General features: G+C 49.1%; 1 protein-coding gene across 1 annotated transcript in view; it reads right to left on the bottom strand.

Annotated features, from left to right (window-relative positions):
* Nucleotides 1-755: 755 nt before the first annotated feature.
* The window catches only part of KIAA1549 (KIAA1549 ortholog), a 118,175-nt gene continuing 95,452 nt past the window's right edge, over nucleotides 756-23,478 (bottom strand). Inside the window, exons 13-20 of the mRNA XM_045577198.1 lie at nucleotides 22,593-22,798; nucleotides 18,792-19,015; nucleotides 17,357-17,510; nucleotides 14,245-14,559; nucleotides 12,618-12,666; nucleotides 7,902-8,057; nucleotides 4,042-4,187; nucleotides 756-1,837 (exon numbers count right to left, since the gene is read on the bottom strand). Of these exons, the coding sequence (XP_045433154.1) occupies nucleotides 1,586-1,837; nucleotides 4,042-4,187; nucleotides 7,902-8,057; nucleotides 12,618-12,666; nucleotides 14,245-14,559; nucleotides 17,357-17,510; nucleotides 18,792-19,015; nucleotides 22,593-22,798 (1,502 nt within the window). The 3' untranslated portion in view covers nucleotides 756-1,585. The remainder of the gene's footprint in view (nucleotides 1,838-4,041; nucleotides 4,188-7,901; nucleotides 8,058-12,617; nucleotides 12,667-14,244; nucleotides 14,560-17,356; nucleotides 17,511-18,791; nucleotides 19,016-22,592; nucleotides 22,799-23,478) is intronic.

The raw sequence follows: 23,478 nt of genomic DNA on the forward strand, positions 1-23,478 counted from the left end.
GGGCAGAGCTGAAACGTGGCTCTGGAATAACGATGTCCCTGCAGAAACCTACGTCAGTGGGGTCGGAGATCTTAAGGAGTGACACGGGTTTTGATTAGAGCCCCTAATTCTGCCTGTTTATCTGTTGTTTAAAGGATTAGCTGATCTAATAAAAAATTAAAAAAAAAAAAAGGACTCACAGTAGCAATGTGTTACCTGTTTTTCTTCTGAGCTTCGCTCAGGTACCAGAAAACCAAACAGCCCTTGTCATTCCAGTCTCTCGCTTTAATAGGGGGTGGGGGGAGGGGCGGGGGAAGGAATGGTGACTTCAGGAGTGAACCTCTGCCAGGCCCACAGCACCCGGACGCCTCCAGCAGTCACGCAGCAGAGTCAGGCACAATGAGATCAGCCGTGAGGAGCAGCCCTCTCCCTTCCCTTGTCCCCAAGGCTCCTCTTCCCGCCTCCCGGTGCAGAGGCTGGCGGGAACTCAGCCTCCTCTCTGGGTCTTGAACACACAGAGAATGTGATCACTAGGAACGGATTCGCAGATCGCCATGTGGTGGCCCTGGGAATGCTTCCACATCATTGTGGCTTATGTACCTTTTCACATTCAAACATAATTTGTGAGCAACTCATGGGCAAAGCGCCAGGACTGGCGGGGACCTCCGGAGAGCCTCATTCCGTGGGGCTGGCCTTGAAGAGGACACGTGCTGACGTGGGATGCTCTCGGGAGCCCCACAGGCCCCACGAAAAACCAGCAAATACAACTAAGAATGTAAATCTAAACTCTGATATGTATTTTGAATAATAACCAAATAAATATTTAGCTTTCCCCCTCTTTTGGGAGTGGCGGGGTGTATTTTCCCCCCTTTCTAGAACAAACTGAAGCCTTCAACACATTCTCCCATCGGAAAAGCCAGAGCTGCATTTCACAGACAGGAAGGGGGAGGGCGCTTGGAGCGGTAGCACCAGAAGTAGGAGGGGAAGTGCAGGTCATGGCTTCGTGTGGAATCATCAGGCTCTAACATCTACCACTGGTTTCTCACGAGTAGCTTTTTCAGTCTTAGCCTCCTTGTTGTTAATAGTACTAGTAACACGAAAGTTCCTACGGAGACAAAGAGGAAAAATAAGCTGTTAATAAAAACGTCTTCCAATCTCTTTTCTCAGAAAACAAAGTGGCAGGCCCGCCCAATAAACCAGCCTCCAACACGTCTTCGCTCAGAAACGCTGGACTCCTCCCGGCCCTATACGTTCTATACGTTTTCACCGTTTGCCTTGAGGAAGGGGGACTAACTAAGAAACTCCGTTAGCTCAGGTGTGTGGTTTGTCTTTCGTGAAGTGCTGCCGGCTTGTGGCCAAACGTCCAGAAACCCCCGACGGAACCCAAATGGTCACCACACCGCCACCTCGGTAACAGCCTCGCGAGCTGTCGCGTGTCCTGTGGCATCTGGCATCTTCTCGGATTGCAGCTCGCTCCCTCCCTCGGCCCCCAGCCCCGGAGGCGCCGGCCCTCTTCCTGGCACGGCCGCTCTCCTTCGAGTCTGCTCTCCTTCGAGTCTTGCTTCCACGGGAAGCGGATACTTGGCAAAACGCAAGGCGAGGCCCATCAGCTGTGGAAGCTGTGCACGGCGGTCTGTTTCTGGGAGAGCCGCAGCAGCTCCTCACGGATGGCCTTGATGAGCGAGGTGGAGGAGTGGCCGGGCTGGAGGTCCTCCGTGGAGCTGGCGGCGTAGGCCAGCCCGGCGCCCTGCAGCGCCCGGGGCGGGGCGCTCCCGGGCGGAGCGGAGGGCTCCCGGCCTGAAGTCCTTGGCACCTGGAACAGCGGCGAAGAGTACTCCTGATGGCCGAGCACGTGCGTCTGAAAAACACAGCGGACGGCACCGGTTTTCTTCCCCCGTGGGAACAGGAGGGAAAACCAAATTCCCGGGCCCCGGACTTCCTCCTCCCACCTCCCAGCCACCAGCGCGGCCCTCCGACAGGTCCCCCCGGGGCTGAGAGGGAGAGTGATAACGGTGGCAAAGTTGGTCAGCGGAGAGCAGTGCAGTCAAGACTAGAACTTAACAGGTGCCTCACCAATGGTGGGAAGGACGATGAAGCCAGCCAAATCTCCTGCCTGCGTGTGTGGAGGTCAGTGGCCGCTGGGGGCAGAGAGAGGAAGGGGGCTGGCAAGGAAGGGAGGTCATATGAGGTCACCTGAGAGTTGGAAGGGGTAAGCAGGCACTGGCAGAGGGACTAACAAAAAGCACAAGTGCCTTTGTCCTGGGATGTGTATTAAAAGATCACAGAATCACTTTCCCTTTTATCTGCCTGTCTCAGCCTGTCTGTCTGTCCAGCACCCTGTAGAGCTTTTCCTTTAAAACATTATCTGCACTGAAACGTAAGAGTTTTGCTTATATTCCCATAATACAGTGTGGGGCAAACGTAGGTTTACAGTTGCTCCTATTGGAAACAATTCAATAATTAAAAAATAGTAACACAAGAATAAACTCTGTTTCTTGTACTCATAACTGTAAACCTACGTTTGCCCCACCCTGTATAACGGGGTATTCGTTTGACAAGAATTATTATACATTTCAGTGAAAAATCTCTCTGCATAACACGAATTCTGAATCCATGGTTTCGCCTATGTTAAGAGTAAGCTGATAGCATCACTCTTACATTTCACTTTTCCAAACAGGGAAGGGAGACACACTAAGGGACCACTGGCTTGGGCAGGCAAACCCAAATGCCTAATGAAACCAAGTTGGCACACTGAAGGCAAAAAAAGAAAGATGTCAGCAAATACCTGAGATTTACAACAACGTAGGTATCTTTTAGGGAAAATTATATCCTGCCACTAATTTCCTTTCATTAAGTAAAAGCACCCCGTCATTGAAGGAAGTTAGTGTATTTGCTAAAAAGACACGTGAATACAATGGAAGCTGTGGCATATGATGAGGATAAACAGAACGTATTAATTTGGTTTGTATTTTCAAATTCATAGATGTATCCCCCATGGATGTGAAATGCTTGAGAAAAAAAGCAAAGGAAAGCATCTATAGACAGCACCTGTGTCCCGCACTGATTCTGTGCTTATAAAGGAGTGGCAGAGTGATGCAAACCTCCAAACACACCCTGTGCCTTGAAAGGTGTGGTTATGGCAAAAGCATCTACTCCTGATGTTACTAAACCCACCATAAAGCACAAGCAGTGAGCCAGGAGGCACGTATGGTCAAGAAAATTTATATAGCGATCACACCAAAGACCAAGTCCAGATTTAGTCACCTACAGGTTCAGAATCACTACTTAAAAGTCATGATTCTGGCCAGTTGGGTATCGCTCCATGCACCGAAAGGTTGCTGGTTCAATTCTCGGTCAGGGCACATGCCTGGGTTTTGGGCTTACTCCACAGTGGGCATCAATGTTTCTCTTTCTCCTTCCCTCTCCCTTCCTCTCTCTAAAAATCAATAAAAACACATTAAAAAAAATAAGTCAAAATCACAGGGACAGAAAGTAGAATGGTGATTGCCTAGAGCTGGGAAGAGGGACAAATGGGAAGTTTGTGTTTAATGAGGATCGAGTTTCAGTTTTACAAGATGAAAAAAGCTTTGGAGATGGATATGGTGATGGTTGCAAACCAGTAGGAATGTCTTTAAAACTAATGAACTGTATGTATACTTAAAGTGGTTAAGATGCTAAAGTTTGTATATTTTACCACAATAAAAAATTAAAAAAAGGTTTTTAAATAACTGCTACTTAGTCTCTGTCCAGATTTTCTGTAATGAACATTGCTTTTATCATTTCTAAAAGGTTATTAAAAAAAAAAAAATGACTCCAAACCTAAAATCTGCCTCAAGAAAAATTATATACTTTCCAAAAATTCAAATCCAATAACCTCCCACTCTGGGTCAGAGAAAATCTATCATCTAAAAACTGCAAGCAAAAATACACTCCAGGGGGAAAAGGGAGGGAGGTTAACGCCGTTTCTCGGTAGGTTTTTAAAAGGGACCCCCAGCGCGGAGGCGGCGGAAGGGCGCGGCTGTGTCTGAGTTCTCCCCGGTGACCCGGACGCCAGATACTCACGGCCTCTCTCCGGCCCGCCTCGTCCTCCCCGTACGAAGGCCAGCCCGGGCCCCCGCACTGGCCGCCTCTGCTTGGCGGGACCTCCACCGGCGGAGCCCCGATCCTGCTCGCAAGCCCCACCTGGGTCAGGTGCTGGATCTGGGAGCCTGTGGAACACACGGAACAGCCCGGTCAGCACAGGCAGAGAGCAAGGCTGCCCGGCACGGCCCTCTGGCTGTGACCGCCACGCTCCCTCAGCGACAGGAGTGCGAGCACCGTTCACACATGGAACCAACGCTACCTCCCAAGAGTGACATTTCCTGAGAAAACCAGACCCTGAGCTTCTTGGTTCACGGACTTTTACCTCCTTTCAATAGATGGTCTTATTTTCCTGGCTAGACACCAAAGGACTGGGAATGAAGGGTACAGACAGCTCTTCCATTCATTTCTGAATAAATAAGGATGACCTTATTTATTCGGAAGAAAGGACTGAAAGGCTTTGAGACTCGCAAGGAGCTAAAATGACAAGATTTTTATTTTTCATAAACAGCGGGGTGCATATTTGTTTGAATTCAGAATGTGAAAGCACGTTTTCATTACATTCACGTTGAAAACTTTAAAGCCCTCCTCCCAGCCTCCTGGGTGAGGTATCCTGCTGGCACAGCCGGGAACTTCTCTGAGCTCACGCTCTTGCACTGACACATGCTGTGCTGCAGGGGCCTCGTGTGGCTAGAAGACCAGGCTTTAACCAACATCACTTTTCTCCCCCATCAGCTTTAGCATACGGCAGTATCCCTACCTGCAGATTGAGGGATGGGGAAGGTGTCTCAAAGCACTGTGGAATGAAACTGCTTATTTCCAAGTGCCCCTGGGACCCTTGGATTCACCTGTGATGCTCACACCAGGCCTACAACGGCTCAGAGCTTTCACAGAGGTAAGGGGCCGTCCTTCAAGTCTCCTCCTCCCATTGTCTCATTAGCAGCCTCCCTTAATCAAATACATTACAAACAAAAAATACAAGAAAACAAAAAAAACCTCCTTCACGTTGAAAACAATTTGGCTCAGTGGATAGAGCAGCGTCAGCCTGCGGACTGAAAGGTTCCAGGTTCGATTCCGGTCAAGGGCATGTACCTTGGTTGCGGGCACATCCCCAGTAGGGGGTGTGCAAGAGGCAGCTGATCGATGATTCTCTCTCATTGATGTTTCTAATTCTCTATCCCTCTCTCTTCCTCTCTGTAAAAAATCAATAAAATATATTAAAACAAAAACAAACAAAAAAAAAAACTCCTTCACGGTTTTATGGGGATAGAAAAAACTAAAAACCGAAGGTCACAAAGAATGCCCAGGCTCCCGTGAGGACAACGTCCTCTACAGGCGCACTTGCCCGTTCCTGAAGGCTCCTAACAGCATTAAAGGGACCGGGGCTGTCCGTTCTGTCTGCCCAACAGTCATCGTTGGAGGGAATCTTGCAAAGAACACAAATGCAATAATGTTCTCCACTGCTTACAGACTCAGACAGCTGCCCAGTGAGACAAGAATACATCTGTGTTCATACTGGGATGGCAGTTGATATATTAGAGACATAGTATGTATCTTTTATGTTAATCATGTGTGTTCGTGTAAATCATTAAACTTTTGGAAAACAGCTTGGCAATGACTTCATGAATTTTTGATTTGGTAATCCCACTTCTGGGAATCTAGGCTCCCCCTCCACAAAGAAATCCAAAATAACCACGTGTGTAAAAAGATGTGTATCAGAGCATTATTCATAATAGCAAACAATAGAGAGCTCCCTAAAAATCCCGTAATGAGGGCGTCAGTGAGCGAGGGGGACGATCCCCCTATGATTAACATAATAGATACATAATATGTCTATAATATATCACATACAACACACCACACAGCTTCCCCTATGATTCAGCACAGGGCACCACACCCAGCAGGCCCGGGCTTGCATTCCAGCCCAGCCCCGGACAACCGGAGACCTTGGGCACCCAGTTATCACTCCCGCTGAGCCCCCATGCCTCCCCTCTCCACTGGGATAAAAAAAAACCTACCTCGTGGTGTTATTTCAAGAATTAAAAGAGAGCCGAAACCGGTTTGGCTCAGTGGTAGAGCGTCGGTCTGCGGACTGAAAGGTCCAAGGTTTGATTCCGGTCAAGGGCATGTACATTGGTTGCGGGCACATCCCCGGTGAAGGGTGTGCAAGAGGCAGCTGGTCAATGTTTCTCTCTCATCAACGTTTCTAGCTCTCTATCTCTCTCCCTTCCTCTCTGTAAAAAATCAATAAAATATAAAAATAAAAATTCAAATTATAAAAAAAAAGAAAGAATTAAAAGAGATAAAGTGGGTCAAGAACCACACACACAGGAGGCAACCTGGAAATCTTAAATTCTCTTTTTCTGGCTCTTTCTGAGCTCTTCATCGTACATGGCTACACCATTCGCTCACTGACGCCCTCATTACGCGGTATTCAGGGAGCTCACCATTGTTTGCTGTTATGAATAATACTCTGATACACATCTTTTGCACACGTGGGTCCCCACCCTACCCCAGTATTTTGGATTTCTTTGTGGAGGGGGAGCCTAGATTCCCAGAAGTGGAATTACCAAATCAAAAATTCATGAAGTCATTGCCAAGCTGTTTTCCAAAACAGTTTAATGATTTACACGAACAGCAGAAACAATGCAATATTGTTTTCCATATGTTTACCTTCATATGGCACACACACATTTTTCTTGTATGCATTTGCTTCCTGTACTTTGACCATTTCTCTTTCCTACCCTTTGAGGTTTGTCCATTTATCAATTGACATGAGCCATCCTCTATAATAAAAATACCTCTTGGTCATATCTGCTGTATATCTTCCCTAGGTACTATTATCCTTTTGGTTTTAGTAATTTTGAGACATATGTATACATATATACTAGAAGCCTGGTGCACAAAAATTGTGCACTCATGGGGGTCCCTCAGTCCGGCCTGTGCCCTCCTGCAGTCCAGGAGCCCCTGGGGGATCTCCGACTGCCCCAGAAGCCTCTCCCACCACCACTGCACTCACCAGCAGTGAGCCCGGCTTCTGGCTGAGAGGCTCTCCCCCTGTGGGAGCGCACTGACCACCAGGGGATAGCTCCTGTGTTGAACATCTGCCCCCTGGTGGTCAGTGCGCATCATAGTAATTGGTCGTCCTGCCATTCAGTTAATTTTCATATTAGCCTTTTATTATATAGGTGCTCGGAAATAGATCCTGCGCCCTGATCAGTTTGGCTCAGTGGATAGAGTGTCGGCCTGGAGACTGAAGGGTCCCAGGTTCAATTCTGGTTAAGGGCATGTACCTCGGTTGCAGGCACATCCCCAGTGTCGGGTGTGCAGGAAGCAGCTGACTGATCTTTCTCTCTCATTGATGTTTCTACCTCTCTATCCTTCTCCCTTCCTCTTATAAAAAAAAAATCAATAAAATATTAAAAAAAAAAAAAAAAGAAAGAAAGAAAGGAAGAAAGAAAAGAAAAGAAAAAGAAATAGATCTTACAATTTAACCCTGAGAATTTTGAACTGTTTTCCCTGGAAGAAGTGTGCAGTGAATTTCATGCAAAGGGACACTTTTGAGATGCTGCTTCAGGAAAGACACAGTGGACATCAGTGACGGGACCTCAGCGCCCCCTCTTTCCCCACCTCCTCTGCCCTGCATCTCACCAGGATCACAGGGAAAGCAGCTCTGACCAGTGGAAGAGGCTGCTGAACACTGGGGCGCTGATTCCCAGAGAAGTCTAGAATGAACTCTGCCAGAAGTTAGCCAATAAATAAATAAATAAACAAACAAACAAACAAACAAACAAACAAGCATCCTCTTACTTCAGAAATGCAAGCTAAACAGCCACCTGTACCTGCGGTGCCCCCGACGGGCCGGGGCCGGGCCACCGACGGCGTGTCCTCAGAGTAGATCCCTCGTGCAACAAACGGGGCTTCGGCCGATGCCTGTGGCTGCTGGGGCTCGGGAGGCACCAGCTCCGAAGACTGCAGCAAGCCAGGGCCAAAACCGGGTCTGCGGGCAAAGCACACCACGCATCAGGACCACACTGTACCAGGCTCTGGTGTTCGACAAGCTGCCCCCTCAGCCCCACGGAAAAAGAAGCCCTATGTGTCTCCTGGCTCGTTGCCATCTCCTCTCCAGAGGGCAGACACGTTTCCTATGTGCTCACTGCCGGGTCTCCAGCCCTCAGCTCAGTGCCCAGCACAAGCAGACGCGTGAGAAGTATCTGTCAGATGATGGAAGGAGAGATGCTTCTGTTTACAGATCAGGAGAAGGTGCAGCCAAGCTCTGGAGCAGTGTTTCCCAAAGTGTGGTACTCGTTGCACCGGAGTTTGGTGGGGATATGCACTGCACCGCGCTCAGCTGCACCTAATTCTACGTTCTCATGAGTACGAGGAGTACTCAGCGTTACGAAAATTATAGAAGGGGTACACATATGTCAAAAGTTTGGGAAACACTGCTCTAGAGCCTGTTCAGCTCCAGCATCTGACTAAACTATCCGGTTTCCCCGAAAATAAGACAGTGTCTTATGTTAATTTTTTTCTCCCAAAGTTGTGCTAGGTCTTATTTTCGAAGGATGTCTTATTTTCGGGGAAACACGGTAGTCATCTAGTCTGGGCCACACATTAGCATAACCTGAGGGCTTTTAGAGACCCCGTGCCCATGCGGTACCCCTGGCCAATCAAACATAACCTCTAGACGTGGGGCCCAGACACTGGTTGCTTTTAAAGCTCCACTGATGATCGTGAGGCTCAGCAAGGCTGAGAAGCAGTGGTTCTCAAACTGACGTCCCCAGGATTCCTTTCCTCTATAAAAAGTAGTGAGGGTTCCACTTTTATTTGTGTGTATTCTATCTATAGATATTTATTCTATTGTATTTGAAGTTAAAATAGAAAAATTTTAAATACTTATATTTAAAATTCATTTAAAATCATAATACTAAACATATTACATAATAACATTTTTAACGATGTTTTCAATTTTTTTTTTCCAAATTTCCTTAATAGAAGGCATCCTGATTCTCATTTACTTTGTATTGAATCATTTGCCACAAATATGCAGTTGGAAATGAGAGGGATCTTTTAATAGCCTCTACAGAAAATGCTCCAATAATATTTCAGATGTTCTTCTTTGATACCAGATCAATACGCAAAACAGCTTCCTTAAGGGTTAGTGGCAATGTGGCATCTGAAACAGTATCAGTGATGTTCTCACATTCTGTTACATGGAAACCCACTGATCTGGCCTGGCCAGTTTTTCTCAGGGATCAGAGTGCTGGCCCGTAGACCGAAGGGTCATGGGTTCGATTCCTGGCAAAGAGCACATACCTGAGATGCAGGTTCAATCTCTGGCCCTGGTCTGGGCACGTGCAGGAAGCAACCAACCGATGTGTCTCTCTTACATAGATATTCTCTCTCTCTCTCTCTCTCTCTCTCTCTCTCTCTCTCTCTCTCTCTCTCTCTCTTTTCCCCTCTTCCCTCCCTCCACTCTCAAAAAAAAAAAAAAAATCAATAGAAAAAAGATCCTCAGGTGAGGATTAAAAAACAAACAAAAAACCCCACTGGTCTACGCTGAATGAACCCATGCATGATTTTTTGACATTGGTAATGGGAAAATATTGGTTTACTATGTTCTGCAGACTTTCCAGATAGGGATACATTTCATGATATGAAAAATTCACATTCATTCTTATCACCATCAAGCTCCTCAGCAGAGGCTTTAAGCACTAGGACGCTGTCAAGGTCACGGTGGCACACAAAAGTTCCTAAAATCCTTTCACTGGAAAACTCCATTCTGTCCCTGGAGACAGAGGCCGTCAGTTGTTTTCCTTGAAGTGACTGGCCCACCTCGTCCATTTGCGAGACGGTGTCTGCCAATCACCCAGGCCCGAGTCCTGATGTCTGCCAGGTGTTGGTTCAAGTGAAAACACGGAGCAGTTCGAGTCTCAACTCGAACACCTGGACAGGTGCTTTTCCTTCAAAACTCCCTGTCCAGCTAAGTGCTTTACATGTATTTCCTCTTCCATCACACTGACTATGAAAGACTTCAGGGTTTAGGTTTAATAGAATTCATCACTTTTACTACACCACCAAGGACATACGAACACGAAGCCAGCATTTTCTATGAAGCAGCTGTTGTACAGTGGTGAAGAACAGGACGACAACACAGACGATTGGGTGCCACTGCCTTGATTCATACAAAGGCACCAGCATTGGCACCCACCACTGCTGCTGCACCTCAGTGCAAAAGCGAACCCAACGAAAATGTCAAAGACCACCTTCGTGTTATCACGAAAGTAGCTTTGGCCTCAAGATGCCCATGAAAAGAGTTGCAAGAACCCTCCGAGGGCCTCAGAATCCCAGTTGAGAACCGCTCCTCTACAGAAATTCAAGAATTAAAAAAGGGAGAGCCAGCGTACAATGCTTTGCAAGTTAACAGCCAACCAGCCATGGATCAAACCAGTTCTGAGACTGACTTGCACCGACCCCACAGTGTTCTTTCTGGAGTGTCTCTCCGAAACCGAAACCCAACCCGTGCATGGTGCTCTCTTTACACAACGGCTGCTGTTTTAGATTGACCCCTGAGGTCTCTGACCCTGCAGCTCTGAGAAGAGCTTCAAACAAGGCGGGAGCTGTGCATGGGAGCTCACCTGAGCTCGTTCCAGTCTCTGGCCCATCCACCCATGAACCAGCTCTTCCCCCTTTACTTGTTTCTACTTGACCTGGTCAGTTACGTAGCCCCCTCCTCCTCCGCGGGCAGCCCTTTTCTCGTAAACTGCATGCTCAGGTCGTTCGCCTGATCCAGGCACTGTGGATTCCTTCCCCTTGGGTGACCATGACGCTGGTCATCCAAACCGGAGCAGTTCGGAGAGTGAGAGTTATTAATCATTAGGCCGGACAACGGGTCTAAACTGGAACTGAACTGGGTGAGCCCGACCGCATGGTCCTGTCACTAACTGCTTCCCCGGATCACCTGAGCGCCACGCGCTCCCTCTGCCCGCGGTGTTTTGCAACCACAAAGCAGCGCCCGCCCGGGTGGGGGAGCTGGGCTGGGGAGAAATAAAGCAAGCCCCTCTGAACATGAGGAAGAATAGAGAACACACACACACACACAAAAAAAAAAATCAAATAAGGAGGCAGCAGATATAGCATCCCTACTTCCGTGTGACTCCTGGTCACGGAAGGCGAGCTGGGTATAATTTCTGAGATTGTTTTTCTGCAATTCCTTCTTTATAGTAAATCAACGGTCTACTCATGTGTAGGCCTGTTTACAGGCTTTCTAGTCTAGTCCATAGTTCTATTCCATTGCTCTGTCTGTCTAGCTTTGGAGTAAAACCACACTGTCTTAATTACTTGGCAGTAATTTGTAACATTCCAAATAGTCTCATCATCATATCCTTCTCTCTTAGAGCTCCCCGGCTCTTCTTGGTTTTCTGTCTTCTCAGACCAGTGGGCCTTCCCTCCAGGGTAAGCACACTTACTTTAAAACCTGTGCTCAGTAGCTCCAAAATCTGGGTCCCCTCTAATTCCTTTTCTGTTTCTCCTTATTATTGTTTGAATCATATTTTCTTTTCTTCTCATATGCTGGGTTTTGTGTGTCTGTGTGTTTGATCTCACATAAAACTATAACGAAAACGGGAGGTGTAACATATTCTCTTCCTGTAAAGGAGAACTAATATTTGTTTCTGCCAGGGAGCTGGAGGGATGAACAATGTCTGGTCACCTCAGTCCAATGAGGGCGTGAGATCCTTCGGAGCTGAGCTGTAGTTCTTGTAGGGACCCCTGTACTTATCACTAACCCATCCTCTAAGGTTAACCCCTAAGGGTCTGATCCCAAGCCTTTGGGTGTTTACAAGGGCCTCCCTTCCTTGTCCTCACAGCCTCCTGAGTCTGCCAAAAGCCTTGCTCAACTTCTCAGCCGCCCGCCTCCACCAAAACCAGCAGGCGGCCATGGGAGAGAGCGGCCCAAAAGGCATTTCCTAGATGTTGGCCCGTACTGCTTCCCTCCCCTGTTAGCTCTCTGGCTTTTATATTTTTAATTTAAGACTTTGTCTAGCTGGTTTGGCTCAGTGGATACAGCATGGGCCTGCAGACTGAACAGTCCTGGGTTCAACTACAGTCAAGGGCATATGCTTGGGTTGCAGGCTTGATCCCCAGTAGGGGGTATGCAGAAGGCAGCCAATCAATGATTCTCTCTCATCATTGATGTTTCTCTCTCTCTCTCTCTCTCTCTCTTCTTCTCCTTTCCTCTTTGAAATCAATAAAAATATATATTACATATATATATATATATATATATATATACACACACACAATATATATATATATATAAAAGGCTTTGTCTAACTTTTCCAGTTGTTCTCAAAAAATCATCTAGTCACACATTACTGGACCAGAACTTGAATTCTAACTTTTTTCTCCTCTTTTGATTAGATCAAAAGAATACAATTCAGAATTTTATATCTGGTTATAGTAGCTAAAAAAAAAATAAAAAATGAGTTTACAAAATTAAATGAAAAAAGGAAAACAGCCTACCCTAAAATCCTAATACATTTTCTCCTGAAAACTTTACCTCGGCAACGGGCCCGACGGGGGAGTCATTCCATAGTCGTCATATCTCTGAAAGAAATTCAAAAGAAGATGAAGATTAATGGTTAATACTTATTAGGAAGTGAGAACAGCAAACTTATAAATTTAGGTTTACGGGATCAACTTTCAAGAGAATTATTTTCTCATAAAAAGTTAGCATGCCATTGGGGCACAATGCCATCATGTACTGCCAGCAGCTCCAGCTTGGGGAACTGGCTACCAGCCTTGAAAAAAATACACAACTGATTTCTAGACCTTTTTATTTTTTCAGTAAAAATGTAAAATAGGATTTCTGTGCTTGCTCTTTTGTATAGGCTTATTCTCTACAAACTTGTCTGTCTCTTCCGTTTAAAAGGCAGGCCGAAAAACAAACAAAGACAGACAGGACAGAGTGGCCACATTAAAAAAAAAAAATGTTCTTATTGGTTTTTTAGAGAGGACGGAAGAGGGAAACATCAGTCACCTGGCTCCTGCATGCCCCCTATTGGGGATCCATGGAACTGCCAACCTCTCTGACATGGGACGACACTCAACCAACTGAGCCACTTGGGCCAGGGCCAGAGGGGCCATCTCTATTACAAGTGACTATCAACCTCGGCAATGACAATCACGTGATCTAATGGGTGCCCAGTAGCAATTCAAATACACTCAAACGAAACTCTGCAAATGATGTACCATGCAGTAAAAAGAGAAAGACTATACATAACTGGAATTTAGACTCTTCAAGACGAAATGTCTAACCACTATGCTGTATACCTGAAACCAACTTATCTGATAAAGAGGGATATGCAAATTGACCACCATACCGTAACAAGCTGTCTATGCCCACAGCAGAGGCAGGAGTCTGTAACACAAGATGGCTGTGCCCACAGCAGAGGCTGAACTCCCATGAGTTTTAACAAGCAATCAGCAGGGACCTGAGGCTGCAGTGCACTGGGCAGGGGCAGGGGACCAGAGGCTGCACCCTCCACCTGGCTGGGCTTGATGAGGGTGGGGCTGGCCGGGTCTGGGTCTCAAGTGATTTCAAGGTGCACGTGGGTGGGCGGGGACTTGATTCTGGCTCCCATGGCATGCCCCAGACTCTGACAGGAGGAAGATTTTCATATACACTTTACTAATTGTCTTTTATCTCTGACACTGCTATTATAGAGAAAGGGCAAATAGCAATATTAAAATGTTTCCTCTAACTAAATCCCTTTTAATGTGCTCGAATTTCGTGCACCGGGTCACTAGTTACAAAATAACACTGAATGTAAACTGTAATTTAAAAAATTAATAAGAAAAAGAAAGTGAGAACTCAACACTAAGCTAAGAGGCTCCTGGTAGGTCTTTCTCTTCATTCCAAGACCTCCTGACACCCAGAGGATCCATCCTGTGTTAGCCTCTCGGCTCGTCGGCCTGATCAACACCAACAAACAGTACTGTCCTTGTCAGCCGCCATCCAGCATCCTTCACCCAAGACCAGAGGCCAGGAGCCAATTAGGAAGTTCTTGCAATGGTCCTGGTGAGAGATGACGGTGGCTCCAACTCGCGTCTAATCCGTGAAAGGAATTTGAGAGGAAGAATCTCCAGCTCCCGACTGGAGAATTCTAGAAGGTCCATACTTACGCTGCATGGGTTGTTGGCCATCTGAGCTGGGCTGTAGAAGGAGCCCCACTGGGCGGTGCGCCTCTCTTCCCGGGAAGGGGTGCTGTTCACGGGGAGGCCGGCCGGGACCCCAGGGCCCACGGCAGCGTTGGCGGGCTGGCTGCTGGGGGCCACGAGGGCAAAGGCGTCGTCCAGGAGCGAGTGCATGGTCTGGCGCGCCTCCTCGATGGACGGCTGGGGCGGGACGTACTGCGGGGCCGGGAAGGGTAGGCCCGGGTACCGGCCCAGCTCAGCAGAGGACGGCGTCGGCACGTCCGCCGGGAGGTCGGGGTCGGACTGCAGCGGGACACAGCACAGGAGGACGAATCAGACAAGAGCCTCCATGGTGACCCGGAAACAAAACTCTATCGAGGGCCAACACGGAACAGAACGGTCTTCACGGACACGAGGAAACGGTTTCCCGTAAGTTTTTGAGAGGACAGCTGAGGAAAGTGTGTTAGCTCTCACGGCTGCAGAACACTTGCATCAGGAATTAACAAAATAAAAATATTCAACCATCATTTATCCAGCAAAATCCCTGCAACTGTGTTTCAGAATTTTTAGGGAGAGAGTAGGAAGGAAGTCCATCTGAGGAAGATTTTCATTGTAGGGGATTTGAAAAACAGCCATTGGAGAACAGCAGCTGACGAAAGTGGCTCTCCAGGGAAGGGCACTTTCTGCTAAAAGTAAAAAATAAAAATAAAAAGACCACCAAAACAGCAAGGAGAAAAAGGGCCGCCAAGAAAGAGACCTGACCTAGGGTCATGGATGATGAAGGCAGGATGGAGAGAGCAAGGGAAGACGGTCACTCCCCACACCAAACCCAGCGGCACTGGGTGAGGGCACCCCTGTGAGGCCTGCAGGCTCCCCTGCAGGTTCCCCCAAGAGGATCAGCCACTGGTGAGGGAGGGGGAGGGGAAGGGGGAGGAGGAGAAGTAAGGTTCCTCCTGTTTGTTAGCTTCTCCGCATGACTCTCCGGGGAGCCAAGGGGACAGCCCTCCCCATGATCAAACCAAACAGCAGAGACGCCCAGACAACCGCCTGCCCAAAAGCAGCAGCACAAGAACGCCATCTACTGTAAGAACTGTGAGCAATGGCTCCTGGCCGAGGGAATTCATTCACAGCACGCAGACGCAGAGGACGGACTCCATTCCCTCTACTGAGAGCAAAGCATTCTAATTTGTTGACGGGCCAACTCTCTGGAACCACTCCAGCCCTCAGCAGCAGGGATGAAGGGCACGGTCAGTCTTGAGGGTATTATAATACATAAACTCCCAAGGAAAGCCTGGCTCTCTCAGATGGCCACGATGCCATTACAGGTGGCCCAGTGTCAGCATGGTGTCTGGCACATTCATAGAATTACTAGAGGCCCGGTGCTTGAATCCGTGCACAAGTGGAGTTCCTAGGCCTGGCCAGCGATCAGGGAAGACTGGGACTGATCAGGGCCAGCCAGCTAGGGGGGATTAGAGGGAGGGACTGTAAGAGGTTGGCTGTGGGAGTGCACTGACCACCAGGGGGCAGCTCCTCCATTGAGTATCTGCCCCCTGGTGGTCATTGCGCATCATAGCAACCAGTCGACCGGTCATTCAGTTGACCAGTCATAAAAGTTGCTTAGGTTTTTATATATATATAGGTATTAGTGTCTGGCAGTGTTAGTTTTTAGTGTAATTGAGGAGACAAAATATAAAACTCAAGTAAATGGCTGCTGCATAAGCCCTATGTAAAGGGACTGTGTACCTCCTTCTCCAAGGATGTGTTTACTACTAATCTCCCTCCTCACAAGGATGGTCGTGTACGTTAGTCTCCGGGGGGAAGAGGGGGAGGGCTACTGCAACAAGACAGGGCAAACCCTGGTGTGAGGCTACAGGCACCCACACCTCGGCTCCCTGTCCTGGGTGCCTCTGTCCTCTATTTCTCATGGCTCCTCAGGGAGGCTGGCCCTCTCTTCCTACTCAATGGGGTCTGTGTGTGTGTGTCTTAAAGCTATCAACGTCTGCCCTTTACACTTCAAGCAACTCTGTGCCCTTTCTGCTTGAAAGAAATGTTTAAACCCGTATTTCTTAGCTTCCAGTAAGCTTTCTCCCACTAAAATTACACATAAACACACACACACATACACCAGAGGCCCGGTGCATGAAATTTGTGCACGGGTAGGGTCCCTAGTGGCTGTTGGCTGCAGGCCGGGGCCTCCCTTCCCTGGCTGGGACCTTCCTTCACTCCACGCCACCCCCTGGTGGATAGCGCACATCATAGCAAGTGATCGAACTCCTGGTCGGTGGAACTCCTAAGGGGACACTTTCCATATTAGGCTTTTATATAGAGAGAGAAAAGATAGAAAGACAAATGATATATATTAAAACTTCATATATACTAAAATTATATATATATGTATATACATGTGTATGTATATATATTACGTCTATATATAATGAGCAAATATATCTTCTTAGCATTCTAGAAACAGAAGGGAGGGACAAAACCCTAAATATCCTTCCTATCAACAAGAAACCCAAAGAGCACTCTGGCCCAGGGGATAGAAAAGCAACCTTCTGACCGAAACCAGTTTGGCTCAGTGGATAGAGCGTCAGCCTGCGGACTGAAAGGTCCCGGGTTCGATTCCGGTCAAAGGCATGTATACCTTGGTTGCAGGCACGTCCCCAGTGTGGGGTGTGCAGGAGGCAGCTGATCGATGATTCTCTCTCATCGATGTTTCTAACTCTCTATCCCTCTCTCTCTTCCTCTCTGTAAAAAATCAATATATTTTTTTAAAAAAGAAAAAAAAAAAAGAAAAGCTACCTTCTGGATGTTCTTCGTGTTCCACTTACCCTCGAGAAGGGCCCACACCGAAGCCCAAGAGGAAGGGGCTCGCAGACAGAAAGGGCTCAGCCAGCAGCCCCCTGGCTCACAGGACTGAAGTCTGCCCTCCAACGAGCGGTCCCCTCCCTCCCCTTCCCCACATGCCTCCCCCCCAGCCGCCCCCGGAGCAGCGCCAGCCACTGGGCGTCAGCCCCGCCCAGAGCGCAGCCCCACTGTGCGCTCTCCGCCCGCGGGGCCACCCACACCGGTTCCAGAAGGAAGGGTCGGCGCCACGCACCGGGCAGCCCATGTAGGCGGAGTTGTGGACGCCGGGCGGCCTCTTGTAGGTGCCGTCGCTGTCGGTGGTGATGAGCCGGTCCTTCTCGGCATCTCCGGGGCAGCCGTTGACCTGGTGCTTCCGGCGGGCCTTCGGAGAACGCTTTATCCGCGAGCTGCCGGGGGGAAAGAGAGGGTCACCTTCAGAGGGAAGAAACCTTCCTGCCACTGGCTCAGCAGCTAAACCATAAGCACTTTCTGAGCACCCGTGACTGCTGGCCACCGTGGCAAACACCCATGGGATATAAACACTGGGCAAGAGACCGTCTCGGCTCCGAGGAGGCTCACCGTCTACCTGGGCAGCCCACAGAGACACAAGGAGCACAGAGAGCACTCCGAGGCAGTACACACTCAGGAGCTTAGTTACACGGACACTCAGAAAAGGAGACAACGGCTAATGTGAGCTACTGAGCCATCACTGCCTACATGGGGGCTGAGCTGCGTCTTGAAGAGCAAACAGGGTCTGCAGGCGGGGAGTGACGTGTGGGGTCCAGGCACGGCCACACCAAGGGCCAGAAGTAGAAATGCAGGTCAAGGTTTGGGGGCAACAGGGCCACCAGTTAACGGAGTGGCAGGTCTGTCTCTGCTGCTGTGCGAGGACAGGTGACCCCACCCGTCACGGCACACAGGCAGCACAGGGAACCTTCGCAGGTTTTTAGCAGAGAAAGGCGTAACGGAGAGCAATGCTTAAGAAAATGCGTCTGTGTTGCTCCAACCTGTGTGGCTTAGTTGGCTGAGCAGCACCGAAAGGTGGCCGGCTTGATTCCCAGCCGGGGCACAAGCTCGGGTTGGGAGCTCCATCCCGGTAGGGGGTGTTGAGGAGGCAGCTGATGGATGTTTCTCTCTCACATCAATATTTCTCTCTTTTTCTCCCTCTCCTTTTTTCTTCTCTCTAAAAATCAATTTTAAAAAATCTTTTTTAAAAAAAGACATTGCATCTGTGAAGGGGGCAGCAGTCGGAGAGGCAAAGGGGAAAGTAGGCCCCAAAACTCGTAGGGCGGCTGTGGGACCAGAAATGAGACATCCACCTGTACTGACCCGGGTGACCACCTCGGAGGTGAGGATGCTGGAGGGGAGCAGGCAGAGAGGAGGTGGAGGCCCGGGAAGTGGGGAGGTGGGTCTGGGCAGGGAGGGGTGGCCACCATTCAGAATGCTGACTTCGAGGAGACAGTAACCAAGGAAGTGTTCTGAGACCAGGGCGATGCCGGCAGAAGGAAAGCAGCCTTTCCGCACACCAGCCACCCACGAGGGAGCAAAGCCACCCCAGCAGCCTGCATGGCCTTTCCGTGTCTAACCCTTTTGGCCCATTTTCAGACACTCTGCCCTTAAAAACGGACGGGCCCTCCGACCGCAGCCCTGACGGACAGTGGAGGCCGCCCGGCGTGCCCGGGGCCCACCTCTTCCTGGGCTCGATGAACACGGAGGGCACGCTGGCCGTGGGGTCCAGGATCTTGTCGATCTGCATCTGCGCCCGGCGGTACACCCGGTGCCGCTCGCGCGTGTCCCCCGACGACAGGTCATCCACCACCGGGAACTCGTAGTGGCCGCGGCGCTTGGCACGGAGCCGGATCTTGTTCCGATGGTGCTCGATCTCCGACTTGTGCCGCAGCGCCGTCTGAATCTGCGGGGCGAGGCGGGGGGTACCAGACAGAGGCGATGTGCTCGAAGCTCTCTGCGGCCCAGGCCCAGAAGGCGTTTGGGGAAGGCCTTCCTGCCCCCTTTTTACCCCCCCTCCCTCCCCAGGCTGTCCTGGGCTTCCAGGAGGCCCCGAAGGTGTAAGACAGGCAACCATACCCACACTGGGCACGGGGGACCTGCCACGGCCCGCAGGCTGTCCCCTCAAACTCGCCCAGTGTGTGAGGGGGGAAGACGAGGATGAGCCCCCAAAGCTGGCAAAGGTAACTCAAGTCTGGGAGATGGGCACTCGGACAACACCCAGGGCACTGACAACCAGATACAGTGCGTGTGCCCCGAGAGACGGAATAGATGTTTGCCAGACCCAACAATCGCCACCTTGGAGGCTTTTAAGACAGACTCAAAGACATTATGTGCATTATACAACAGAATCCCACTTACTGATAATTATCTAGTGTCACCAAAACAAGCCCTCTGAAATGAGACCCCTCCTCCCGAAGAGAGGCTCCCTATGCATGGAGCCTGTCATCGCTGCACATGGGCCTGAGCTAGGTTCTGAGGAGCGTGTAGGATCTGAAGAGGGGAAGGTGTGAGATGCAGGCACCACCACGGAGGGCCAGAAGCAGGAATGCGGAGGAATGCTTGGTGGCAGTGAGGCGGCCTCATCCTGCAGATCAGACAGGCTCGCTGGGAATCTGGGAGCAGAGAACAGGACGCAGGCCAGAACACCACGGAACGTTCCTGGCTGCACTGCAGTAGACCCAAAGCCACATGCTGCTTTGAGAAGGACAGTCAGCTGCACAAGGTTCTCGGAAACTCACCAGCAGAAGAATTAAGAAAGCCCCTCTTAGCCCCAGCCAGGTGGCTCCGTTGGTTGGAGCATCATCCCCACATACCAGAATGGCTGCGGGTTTGATCCCTGGTCAGGGTCTGTGCAAGAGGCAACCAATCGATGTCTGTTTCTTTCTCTCCCTTCCTTCCTCCCTCCCTTCCTCTTTATCTCTCTCTTCCCCAATCCTCTCTCCCCCAATTCCTCTCTCTCTAAAATCAATAAGCATATCCTCAGGTGAGAATTTTTATTTTTTTTTAAAGCCCCTTTTACTCTATTAGGATCTAACGGTTCCTTGAAATACATGAGGTCCTCACAGAAGAACCGGAAGATCCAAGATATGTTAGGAATTTGCACCAGAACCTCCCTCTGAGAAAACATTTCAGGTGCGATGTATGAATAGTATGGATCAGTAGAGCAGAATTGATAATGTTCAAGTTCTCAGGTGGGGTTTTGATTTCATTATGATTTATAATCAATCTGTATTATCTACAGTAGTCATACATATGCATCAACTACTACATTTGAAAAAGAAGCAGAGGAAAGATTGGAGATGCTGCTACCAAGTTGTGAGGCCACAGGCCTGGGGACCACATTTCTTCTCTCTTTCCAGATGGGGAACCCACTGCAGGTATTCACACACGGCAGGTGCGGAGGCACAGGCAACACGTGGCTGACGGGGACGGGTCGAGGCCAGGCCTGGCTACAGAGGGCTGGGGCTCCTGAGCACCAGCGAGAAGGGACAACACTCCCCATCCTGAACCCCCGGCACACATTCTGTGGTCACGTCCTTGGCAAGCAGCCAAAGAGGTGTGGCTGGGAGGAACTCCAAGAACTTTCGCTAGGACTTCTGTAAGAGGATCCACTGCAAGGATCACTTTAATTAAAGTGGAGAGGAGGGCTCAGCTGCACTAATTGTTTTTCTTTTTTTTTTTTTCCCTTTTTAATATATTTTATTGATTTTTTACAGAGAGGAAGAGAGAGAGATAGAGAGCCAGAAACATCGATGAGAGAGAATCATCGATCAGCTGCCTCTTGCACACCTCCTACTGGGGATGTGCCCACAACCAAGGTACATGCCCTTGACCAGAATCGAACCTGGGATCCTTCAGTCTGCAGGCTGATGATCTATCCACTGAGCCAAACCAGTTTCGGCACAACTGTACCAATTTCTTAGAACTCAAACAGCTGCAGGGGTTTCTTAGAGGCAGGAAATTGGCCGGCATGAAGCTGCCTTGTGCGCACTCCCAAATGGCATTCATTCCCCTCACTATCCAGCCCAGGTCAAATCTCCCAAGTTCAAGGTAACAGTGGCCTGGCCTGGCCTTCTGGTTCCCAGCATCCTAGGCTGAAGCACATCCACTCACTCTTCCAGGATTCACTGGCACAGGGTTTTGCTAGGAAGGATCTAGAGCACATGTGTCAAACACAAGGCCCACGGGCCAAATCCTTCCCGCCAGGCCTTGCAATGTGGCCCGCACTGCGCTGTCATCACTGCACTCTGCTGCGTTTCCATCACAATGACAGTTTATGACTGTTCAGTAAACCATTCGGCCCGCGATTTAGGCTGGATTTTAGATTTTGGCCCCTTCTCTGATTGAGTTCGACACCCCTAATCTAGAGCCTTGGAGCCGGAGCAGATCTGTGAGGAATCACAAAGCTGACGATGGTTCCATGACCACCCCAGGTTCAATGACTCACTAGGAGCACTCACAGGACTCAGCTGTGAGGCCCAGTTATGACAGCAAAAGGACACAAAGCAAAATCAGCAACGGGGCTGCTGGAGGGACATCACCATCTTCCCAGAGTCCTCCCCACTGGGGTCACTCAGGATGTGCTTCCTCCCTCCAGCCCTGAGCTGGAACGACACATGTGAACTGTCCACCAGAGATGCTCGTCAGAGACGCCACAGCCAGGGTTTTTAATGGGGGCTGATCACACACACACACACACACACACCCCCACCACCACCACCTGACATGTCCCAAAATTCCAACTCTCAGAAAGAAGGCAGATATTCAGCCCAAATCATACTGTTTGCACAGCTCAGACACAGTGAGCCAACTCCGTTCTGCAAATGATGGGAATCTTTCAGAAATTCAAATTCCCAAGACCAACCACAGGGTAAAGCGGGACTTCTAAAGAGAGCAGTCTCGGGTCTCTTTCCTGTACGGTTGCCAATGCACTGACCTGTGTCTTTATCTCTCTGAATAATATCTACACTAAAAAAATAGTATCCTGAATAGTGTCTGATCTAAAAAAAAAAAAAAAAAAAAAAAAGTCCTTGCATAGTATCTGATCTAAAAAACAAAAACAAAAAAACACTGAGTATAATTTTTATTGGTAAATCCTCACCCAAGGATATTTTTCCATTAATTTTTAGAGAGAGTGAAGGGAGGGAGGGAAAGAAAGAGAGAGCGAGAGGGAGAGGGAAACATAGAAACATTGATGGGAGAGAGACACCGATAGGTGACCTCCTGCATGCGACCCAACCACAGGCCACAGGGATCAAACCTGCAGCTCAGGTGCGCGCCCCTGCCCGGGAATCAAACTCAAAACCCTCGGTGCTCTAACTACTGAGAACGTCAGCCAGGGCAAACTGAGTACAGCTCTGAAATTAAGAATACCTGGCAGCATCTCATACCTTTAACACCAACTTTCCCTCCGTTTTAAGCACTAACCACATCAGCACATGAGCTTTTGTATTTATGTACCTTTTCCTGCAAACAAATACCTCTTTGTTGATTTTGTTGGTTTCTGCCACTCGGTCGGCCAGGACTGGGTGGTGGACGGGAGGCGCGGGGATGGGCTGCATGGCGATCAGCTGGATCTTACTGGGCACCCGCCGGCTGGCCTCCGAGGAGCGCGAGATCCGGTCCACGTGCTCGAAGATGGAGGCCGAGGAGTGCTGCTCGTTCCCTGAACTGGCTGGCGGGGGCCCTGCAATAGGAGGAAAAGCCAGGAGATAAATATATAAAGTCCTCGAAAGACAGCAAATAATCAAAACTATGGATTAATTCTTAAAGAATCCTCAGGTGGGCTCCTGACCAACAGCACATCACTACTGCGTGGCAGAGTTTGAGCTTACGGCATCTGTGTTCAATATCAGCTCTTTCAACCTCATTAAAAATTACAAATGGCCGAAACCAGTTTGGCTCAGTGGATAGAGCATCGGTCTGTGGACTGAAAGGTCCCAGGTTCGATTCCGGTCAAGGGCATGTACATTGGTTGCGGGCACATCCCCAGTGGGGGGGGGGGGGGGGGGGGGTGCAGGAGGCAGCTATAGATGTTTCTCTCTCATCTATGTTTCTAACTATCCTCTCCCTTCCTCTTTGTAAAAAATCAATAAAAAATGTATTTTTTAAAAGTTACAAATGTCAGCAGGAAAAAATGTGGGAACCATGAGCCACTTGGTGCCAAACACTGCCCAGTTTTGTCTAAAGGGATTTCAGTCTTCAATAAGAAAGGGTAAAGGGCGGAAGGAACCTGAAGCTGCTCAGTCCACTGTCATTTATACAACACACAGCAGCTCTGAGCATCCCTCTCATGTGCGGTGACACAGATGTATCGGGTCTAGTAATAATTAATGTCGTTTTTAAACATTCGTTTAAAATCTTGCT

This window comes from Pipistrellus kuhlii, unplaced genomic scaffold (assembly GCF_014108245.1).
Source record: "Pipistrellus kuhlii isolate mPipKuh1 unplaced genomic scaffold, mPipKuh1.p scaffold_m20_p_10, whole genome shotgun sequence".
Classification (NCBI taxonomy): Eukaryota; Metazoa; Chordata; class Mammalia; order Chiroptera; family Vespertilionidae; genus Pipistrellus; species Pipistrellus kuhlii.